Source organism: Belonocnema kinseyi, chromosome 6 (assembly GCF_010883055.1).
Source record: "Belonocnema kinseyi isolate 2016_QV_RU_SX_M_011 chromosome 6, B_treatae_v1, whole genome shotgun sequence".
NCBI classification, from domain to species: domain Eukaryota; kingdom Metazoa; phylum Arthropoda; class Insecta; order Hymenoptera; family Cynipidae; genus Belonocnema; species Belonocnema kinseyi.
This window is the reverse complement of record NC_046662.1, coordinates 47,575,304-47,585,628: the sequence shown is the minus strand read 5'-3', so window position 1 is coordinate 47,585,628 and position 10,325 is coordinate 47,575,304. Positions and strand designations below refer to the sequence as shown.

General features: G+C 21.4%; 1 protein-coding gene across 2 annotated transcripts in view; it reads left to right on the top strand.

Annotated features, from left to right (window-relative positions):
• Nucleotides 1–10,325, top strand: part of LOC117175128 (transmembrane protein adipocyte-associated 1 homolog) — a 53,713-nt gene that overhangs the window by 22,836 nt on the left and 20,552 nt on the right. For both annotated transcript variants that reach the window (XM_033364704.1, XM_033364703.1), the window contains exons 3-4: nucleotides 816–1,111; nucleotides 9,795–9,991. In XM_033364704.1, the coding sequence (XP_033220595.1) occupies nucleotides 816–1,111; nucleotides 9,795–9,991 (493 nt within the window). The remainder of the gene's footprint in view (nucleotides 1–815; nucleotides 1,112–9,794; nucleotides 9,992–10,325) is intronic.

Sequence of the window (10,325 nt, the reverse complement as noted above, 5' to 3'; positions counted from 1 at the left end):
ATAAAATATTTTTATTTTTTGTTAAAAAAGATTTATATATATATATATATATATATAAATTTTGTTGTGGAAATATCTACTATGACATTTTTTGATAAACAATAATGTTTTTTGTTGAAAATTCAACAATTTGCTTAACATTATTTTTCATTTTTGACGGAAAATTTTTTCTTGGTGGAAAATTCATTTTTTGGTAGAAATTTCATCTCTTTTTGTTAAAAATGCAATTTCTTATTTGAAGTCTTAATCTATTTTGGTTGGCGATTAAACTATTTTGTTAAAAATTAAATAATTTGGTATAAAATTCATCTTTATTGTAGAAAATTAGTTTTCATCTTCTTAATTTTTTGGTTAAAAGTTGAAATTTTAGTGTTTACAAATGCAGACTATTCATCTTTTTTGTTTGAAAAATCAACAATTTGGTAACGGATTCAACTATGTTGTAAACAATTAACTGTTTTTGTAAAAAAAAAATAGTTTTTATTTATATATATTTTCTTAATTGAAAATTAGTTCTCAGTGGAAAAAAAAAGAGAAAAAAAACTTCTGGGCATATCTCGATTTACAACAAACTATAAAATTTTTGTCTTATTTAACATTTGTTTATCACCTATTTTAGAAGAAAAAAATGTTACCTATTCACCTTTTTTGACGACAAAAGGGAATGTGATGACTGTAATTGTTAATAACTTTAAAACAAATTTTATGACACAATTTTTGATCTCTGTCGTGAGTCCGAGGCCTGAAGACATTTCAAACTGCGAATAATTTTTCTGAAGCTGATAAAAAAAGAAAAAAATGTTAATTATTTTTAGGGTGCGAATATGGGACGTGATGATTCTAATTCCGAATCTATTGTTGCTCCTATTCATTATCATCAGATTTAATAGAGCGCGACTCAAACTTCGAGCGACAAGTAGTCCAATATTTTTAGCATTTTATGGTCTTGTGATTTGTAATGTCGCAATTTCGGTGATTCGATGCGTCGTCTCGATGACTGTCAATGCAGCAGCATCAGTCGGCGGCAAAGCGGACAAGGTGCTATGGGTGACAGTTCGATTTTTCCTACTTTCGACGGAAATGAGTGTCGTCATTTTTGGTCTAGCTTTCGGTAAGTTTTTCCAAATTTTCTCATTTTTCCTTGACTAATTTTTCATTTTCCATCATCATTAATTAATATTCAAATACCACCATTTTAATCTTGTAAAACTTTTAACGTTGCATTTTTTATAAACGAAATAAAAGAGTATTTCAGATTAAAATTCATAATTTTTTAATTTAATAATTTATTATTAACAAAAAATGCCTTTTCTGCTGTAAAAAATGGATTAAAAAAAAAAAAACTACCTTTTGTCACCTATTTCCAATTTTGTCACCTATTTTGGGAATTTTTCACTTTATTCAAAAATGTATCTTTTATCACTGATAATTAATTTCTTTGGTTGAAAAAATATTTATTTGATTGAAAATTCGTTTGCATTTAATTGACATTTTCTTTTAGTTTTGTTGATAGAAAATTTATATTTTTAGGTTGAAAATCTCAAAAAGAGTATTTCAGATTAAAATTCAAAATTTTTCAATTTAATAATTAATTTTAAACAAAAAATTCCTTTTCTCGCTGAGTCATCAGAGTGTCACCTATTCAACTTTTGTCACCTATTTTAGGAATTTTTCACTTTATTCAAAAATGTATCTTTTGTCATTGATAATTAATTTCTTTGGTTGAAAATGTATATATTTGATTGAAAATTCGTTTGCATTTAATTGTCATTTTCTTTTAATTTTGCTGATGGAAAATTTATATTTTTAGGTTGAAAATTTCAAAAAGAGTATTTCAGAATAAAAAATAAAAAATTTTTCAATTTAATAATTGATTTTCAACAAAAAATGCCTTTCTTCTGTAAAAAATTGATTTAAAAAAAAAGACTTAAATTTTTAACAAAATAAATAAATTTTTAAGTCATCACAGAGTCATCAGAGTGTCACCTATTCACCTTTTGTCACCTATTTTAGGAATTTTTCACTTTATTCAAAAATGTATCTTTTATCTTTGATAATTAATTTCTTTGGTTGAAAAAATATCTATTTGATTGAAAATTCGTTTGGATTTAATTGACATTTTCTTTTACTTTTGTTGATGGAAAATGTATATTTTTAGGTTGAAAATTTCAAAAAGAGAATTTCAGATTAAAATTCAACATTTTTCAATTTAATAATTAATTTTAAACAAAAAATTCCTTTTCTTCTGTAAAAATGGATTTAAAAAAAAGACTTAAATTTTTAACAAAATAAATAAAGTTTTAAGTCATCGCTGAGTCATCAGAGTGTCACCTATTCAACTTTTGTCTCCTATTTTAGGAATTTTTCACTTTATTCAAAAATGTATCTTTTATCATTAATAATTTATATTTTAATATATTAAAATTTATATTTTTAGGTTGAAAATTTCAAAAAGAGAATTTCAGATTAAAATAAAAAAATTTTCAATTTAATAATTTATTTTTAACAAAAAATGCCATTTCTGCTGTAAAAAAAGTATTTAAAAAAAAACACGTGAATTTTTAACAAAATAAATAAGTTTTTAAGTGATCACAGAGTGTCACCTATTCACATTTTGTTTTTGTCACCTATTTTAGGAATTTTTCACTTTATTTAAAAATGTATCTTTTATCATTGATAATTAATTTCTTTGGATGAAAATGTATCTATTTGATTGAAAATTCGTTTGCATTTAATTGACATTTTCTTTTACTTTTGTTGATAGAAAATTTATATTTTTAGGTTGAAAATTTCAAAAAGAGAACTTCAGATTAAAATTCAAAATTTTTCAATTTAATAATTAATTTTAAACAAAAAATTCCTTTTCTTCTGTAAAAAATGGATTTAAAAAAAACACTTGAATGTTTAACAAAATAAATAAGTTTTTAAGTGATCACAGAGTGTCACCTATTCACATTTTGTTTTTCTCACCTATTTTAGGAATTTTTCACTTTATTTAAAAATGTATCTTTTATCATTGATAATTAATTTCTTTGGATGAAAATGTATCTATTTGATTGAAAATTCGTTTGCATTTAATTGACATTTTCTTTGCTTTTGTTGATTGGAAAATGTATATTTTTAGGTTGAAAATTTCAAAAAGAGAATTTCAGATTAAAATTCAAAAATTTTCAATTTAATAATTAATTTTAAACAAAAAATTCCTTTTCTTCTGTAAAAATGGATTTAAAAAAAAGACTTGAATTTTTAATAAAATTAATAAATTTTTAAGTGATCGCTGAGTCATCAGAGTGTCACCTATTCACCTTTTGTCACCTATTTTAGGAATTTTTCACTTTATTCAAAAATGTATCTATTTGATTGAAAATTTCAAAAAGAGTATTTCAGATTAAAATTCAAAATTTTTAAATTTAATAATTTATTTTTAACAAAAAATGCCTTTTCTGCTGTAAAAAATGGATTAAAAAAAAACACTCGAATTTTTAATAAAATAATTAAATTTTTAAGATAATAGTTGCAATTTTCTTCAAATTTTAAATACTTTTCAAAATTAAAAAACAAATTGCCTTGAAATATTCTTAAAGTTTCCGAGGTATTCTAAGAAATTTTCGTTATTCTCTTGTAACGTTTTAAAATGCTTAAAAATCTTATTTTTTTGGAAAGAAATACATTTTCTTTTTTTAAAAAACTTAATCCTGCTAATCTGTAAACCAAAAATTGCAATGTTTCAGATTTTTTTGAAAATATTTGAATTCGTTCTAAATATTTAGAAATAAAAAAAATTTCTCTTTGATTTAATAGTTTCAAATAAAAAATCAATCTAAATTTTCTTAGTAATCTGAGAGAAATGTTTTCCTTATCTCGCACTTTTTCAAAATTTTTAAAAAGCTTTAAAAATCCTTCAAAACAAAAAACGAATTTTCTCTACAAAATTTGAATTTTCTCTGCAAAAATTGAATTTTCAAACAAAAAATATGACTTCAGAAAATATTCATTCTCCACGAAACTAATGCATTTTTACCCAAAAAAATGAAAATTTAAGCCAAAATTTTTTTTTATATACCAAGAATGAGAATTTAAAACAAAAAGATACCAATTTAAAAAAATGGAAAAGTTACATTTTCAGTTCAAAAATTAATTTTAAAAGATATATATATTTACTAAACTAAAAAATTAAATATATTAAAATTAAATAAAAAAGATTTTAGTTATTTTTTCAAGATCGAAATATAATTTCTTAAACAAGAAATAAGTTTTTATTAAAAAAAAAAACAGGTTTTTAATAGTTGAATATTAAGCAACAAAAAGAATTTTAAATTTAAAAGTTGCATTTTGATAGAAATATAGACATTTTATATTAAAACGGATACATTTTTATTAAAAAGACATTTTAGTTGACTTTTCACAATCGAAATATGATTTTTTAAACAAGAAATAAGTTTCTAGAAAAAAAAATTGTACTTTTAGTCCAAAAAGATGAATTTTTAAGAAAAAAGGATGACTTTTTAATAAAATTGTTGAATTCTCGATCCAATAATTGCATTTTTCTCCAAAAAATATTAAATTTGTCTTAAAACAGATAAATTTTAATTTTTTTTTAAGTTTTAACTAAATAGTTAAATTTCTAGAACAGAAATAGGTTCCTACACAAAAAAATTAATTTTTAGTCCAAAAAACGAATTTTTAAGAAAAAAGGATGACTTTTTGATAAAATTGTTGAATTCTCTATCAAATAGTTGCATTTTCATCGAAGAAAGATGAAATTTGTACTAAAGCCAAGGAATTTTTAATAAAAAGCGACCATTTTTTTATTAGGAAGTTCAACTTTCATTCCGAAAAGATTTCAGTTCATTTTTCAACATCAAAATTTAAATTTTCAACAAAACAGTCGAATTTTCATCGAAATAGTATTTTTGACAAAATAGTTTGATTTTCAACGGAACAGTTGCATTTTTAGCCAACAAAAATGAAATCTTCAACACAGAAAATGATTATTTTTTATACCAAAAAATGAGAATTTCAAACTAAAAAATATTATCTTGTTATTATCTTTAAAAAAAATGGAAAAATTACATATTTAATTAAAAAATTAATTTGAAACCAATAAAAAAAAGATGAATTTTCTACAAAATAGTTAAACTTGCAACCAAAGAGATGAATTTTCAACTAAAAATGTAAATCTTGTAAAAAAATATTTCTCAACAAAATTATTCAAGCAAAAAGTTGAATTTTCTTAAAAAAAAGGAATTAAATTTCTACTAAAAAAGTTGATTTTTCTGTTAAAAAAGATTTTAGTAGACTTTTCGCGATCAAAATATGAATTTTGAAACAAGAAATAACTTTCTACACCAAAAAAAATTTAATTTTCAATCCAAAAAGACGAATTTTTAATAAAAAAAGGATGACTTTTTAAACAAAATTGTTGAATTCTCTACAAAATAGTTGCATTTTTATCCAAAAAGAGGAAGTTTTACTTAAAACGGATGAGTTTTTATTTAAAAAATATATAAGTTTTCAATAAAATATTTTAAGTTTCGGTTAAAAAACATTTTTAGTTGACTTTTCACGATTGAAATATGATTTTTTAAACAAGAATTAAGTTTCTAGGGAAAAAAATGGAATTTTCCGTCCAAAACGACGAATTTTTAAGCAAAAATGATGACTTTTTAATAAAATTGTTAAATTCTCTATCCAATAGTTGCATTTACAAATATCATTCAAAATTTTTTAAAATTACCTTAAAATCTTCTAAATTTTCCCAACAATTAAAAAAAAATTGTTTATTCTCTTAGAAACTTTCGAAATTCTTTTAAATTCTTTTTAATTCTTACATTTTCTGTTAAAACATTAATTTAAAACCAAAAGAAAAAAAGATTAGTATTGAAGAAAATTTTAATACTTTCAACTAGAAATGAATTTTTAACTAAAAATATAAATCTTAAAAAAAAGGATTTCTTAACAAATTGATTGAACAAAATCTTTGAGAAAAAAAATAGTTTAACGCTCAAGCAACAAAGAAGAATTTTAGTTGACTTTTCACGATTGAAATATGATTTTGTAAACAAGAATTAAGTTTCTATTAAAAAATCGAATTTCCCGTCCAGAAAGATGGCCAAAAATGATGAATTTTTAATAAAATTGTGGAATTCTCTATCAAATAGTTGCATTTTTCTCCAAAAAAATTTAAATTTCCTTTGAAACAGGTGAATTAATAAAAACAAGTTTGAAAAAAAGAGTTGAATTTTCATCCAAAAAATATTCCAGTTGACTTTTCACGGCCAAAATATGAATTTTTAAACAAGAAATAAGTTTTTACGAGAAAAAAGACGAATTTTTAATTTAAAAAACAAGTCTATTCTTAAAAAGATTTCAGTTCTTTTTTCAAAACCACAATTTAAATTTTCTACAAAACAGTAGAATTTTTAACCAAAAAGTATTTTTTACAAAATAATTTAATTTTCAACCGAACAGTTGCATTTTTACCCAACAAAAATGAAATTTTAAAAGAAGAAAATTAATTTTTTTTCATAGCAAAAAGGGAGAATTTCAATTAAACAGATAAATTTTCCAATCAAAAAGATAAATCACAAAAAAAAAGTTGTTGAATTTTCTGCTAAAATATATTTTAATTGACTTTTCACGGTCAAAATATGAATTTTTAAACAAAATTCTCTACCAAATGGTTGAATTTTTCTAAAAAAAAAGATTCCAGTTGACTTTTCAAGATCAAAATACATACATTTTTAACCAAAAAAGAAGAATTTTGAACGAAAAATGTAATAATTGGTATTTCAAGAACATAAAAAAAATAAAACAGTTCTATTTAACCAAAAAAAAAAAAATTAAAAAACGAAATTTTCATAAAAAACTTGAATCCTCACCTAGATAAAAATATTTTCTACCAGAAAAAAACAAAACAATCTCTGACAAAATACATACATTTTTAACTAAATAGTTGAATTTTCTACCAGAAAATGCGAATTTGCAACAAATTACATGCATGACGTTAGAACAAATTTTATTTTATTAATTTTTAGTTTATATTGTTTTTCTCTAAAAATTGGTGAATAAATTGCCGAATTTTTAAAATAAATTAATTTAATTTTTAATTAAATTTAATCAAACTTAAATTTAATTCAAATTAATTATTTTTTAACCAATATTAATGTAGTTACATTTTGATAAAGTTTTCTACAAAACATTTTAAGTTTATAAGAAATAGTTGAATTTGATACCAAGTTGTGGAACTTTCAAGCCAAAAAGGACGAGTTTTTAAATGAAATAATAGAATTTTCAACCCAAGAATATAAATTTACAAAAAAAAAAATTAATTTACTTTTCATCAAAATAGATGGATTTTTAGTTAAAAAGAAATAATTGGCAACGAAATAAAATTATGTTTCAACAAAATGGTTAAATTTTCAAGAAACAGATCAATTATGATCTAAAAAGATGAAATTTTTATGAAGAAAAAATGAATTTTCAACCCAACAGTGGCATTTTTATCTGAAAAAGATTGAAGTTTAAAAAATGGAACAGTTAAATATTCAATTAAAAATTACTTTTCAATAAAATTTCAATTTAATTTTATACCAAAGAAATAAATTTTCAACGAAAAATATAAATTTTTCCACCAAGGAGAATAATGTGCTGCAAAATATTTTTAACAAAATACTTAAATCCTTAAGTAAAAAAGAACAATTTTCAATTTAAAAACGGATAGTAAAATTTTGCAAGAAACAAATTAATTATGATCTAAAAAGATTAAATTTTTACGAAAAAATTAATTTTTAACCCAACAGTGGCATTGTTATCTAAAAAATATTGAAGTTTTTAACAAAAAAATGGAACAGTTAAATATACAATTAAAAATTACTTTTCAATAAATTTCAATTTCAGTTTAATTTTATACAAAAGAAGGAAATTTTCAACGAAAAATATAAATTTTTCAACTAAAAAGAATATTTTGCTACAAAAAAAAAAAAAAATTAACAAAATAGTTAAATTAAAACAAAAATATATTTTCAGCAACCAAGATTAATTTTCCACCAAAAAATATGAATCTTCAAAAAGAAAAGAATTTTTAATCAAATAATTTAATTTTCAACTTAAAAAAGAATAGTAAAATTTGCAGTTAAAAAATAATTTTTTAACCTAATAAAACGAATTTTCAACAAAGAAGTTAAATTTGCAACTAAACAGGTAAATAGTGAACCAAAAAAATCAATTTCTTTCAAGAAAGACGAATTTTCAACCAAATAGTTAATTTTTTAACTAAAAAAAGGTAAGTTTTCACCGTAAAATGGATTAGTTAAATTTAAGTTGCATTTTCAACAATAAAAAAAATAGATTTTTTGATAAAATTGTTGAAATTTCAACAAAATAGTGCAATTTTTAATTAATTGATGAAACTTTTTGAATTTTTTTTACCTGGAATTTTAGAAATTTTCAGAAGGAAAAAGCGATTGAAGTTGACAATTTTTTGTGAAAAACATTTTTATTTTGTCAACTGTAAATGTAAATGAATAATTTTTGTAATAGATTTGTAATTTAAGCATTAAAAAGTTAATAATAATTGATTTGACAAAACAATTTTAAATATTTTCAAAATTTGTGGATTTTCAGATTTTAACTTTAAAAATTAAACTGTTTCTATTTGAAAGTCTTGGTCATGAAAAAATCTAAACTTGAGATTGAAAATTTATCAACTATTTTCTACTTGCAAATAACTTCATAATCATATATTTATAATTAAAGACTTTTATTAAATTAAAAACTTTTATTAGATTAAAAATATTATTTCAGGCTAAAATATTCAATTTTAAACACATTAAATTTCAAATTATTGAATTAAGAAAAATAATAATTATTGAATATTTAGCAATATTTGAATGTTAATTTAAGACGAGTATATTTAAGCCCAATATTTAAAAGAGAAAAATTCGAAACTGAATTATTTGACCTAGAATTGTTATATTTACAAAATATTTAATTTGTAAGCAAAATTGTTAAAATCTTGCAAATTCTTTTTTGATAGTTTTGTAAATCTTTTAAAAACTTTTTAAAATAATTTTTCAGTATGAAAAATTATTTTCAAGCCTTTAACAATTCTTGAAAAGCTTCTTAATTTTTTGATGGAAATCTGCGAAAATCTATATTTTATCTTAAATTAGGTTACCATTTCAAGTTTTAAATTAATTTTGAATCTTTAAAAAACTTTGAAATATCTCTTCAAATTGTTCAGATTTTTTCTACTAATAATAAGTCTTCCATTTTTATTTATGCATAAAAATTTTTTTAAATTTCCAGAATTTCCTAAAAATTGTAGAAAAAATTCGATTCATTTTAAAAATTAACTAGAAGGTCTGATGTTTAAAATATAATTAAATATTATATAAAAAAAGCTTTAAATTTAAATAAAATTTGTAATCAAATTTTTTAATTGAATTTGTTAATTAAAATTCTTCATTTGAAAATTGTTAGTAATTGATACGTGTAAAAAATATTAAGCATTTTAATACAAAAGTTCGGAATTAAAAAACGTTTAAACTTTTCTTTTCAAAGTTCAAAATTGTACAATTGCATTTTTGAGTCTTTGAATTTCTAGTTTATTTTTTATTATTTCAAATAGAAAAAGATTTAGCTATGGAATTTATTAATTTTATCGATTTATTTCTTTGATTAAAAGGGCCCCGTTTATTTTATCCCATAGGGACTGTGAGGCCTGATATTATTAAAAAGATAAAAATAAAGAGATCCTGGGAAAAAGAAGAAAACTATGTTTTCTGTTGCAGGACACCTAGATAGTCGTTCGAGCATTCGCAGAGTATTGCTGTCCACTTCTTTTATAGCACTAGCTTACACGATAACTCAGGGTACTTTGGAATTAGTTTTGCCAGATGACATGTTTTATATAGGTAGCAAGGAGCTTTTCGTTTTTGGTCATGGAGGAATGCTGTTTTGGTTCTGCAGCAGTCTCGTATTCACATCGGTAAGCAAAAATTCAGAAAAAAAGCTGACAAGATTTCTAAGAAAAAAAAAAATAAATCTAAAAAAAAAAGTTAAATTTTCAAAAAAAGTGATGAATTTTCTACTTAAATTGTAAATCTTTAACTGAAGTAGTTGAATTTTAAATCAGAAAGATACTTTTCAACTAAAACGATTAATTTTTAACTAAAATAATTAAATTTTTGACCAACAAATTGAATTTTCTATCAAGAAAATTAATTTTTAGTTAGAAAACATAATTTTAAACCGAATAGATGAACGCTAATCTAAAACTAGAGAATATCCAATTTTAATAAATTAAATTTTCAGTTAAAAAA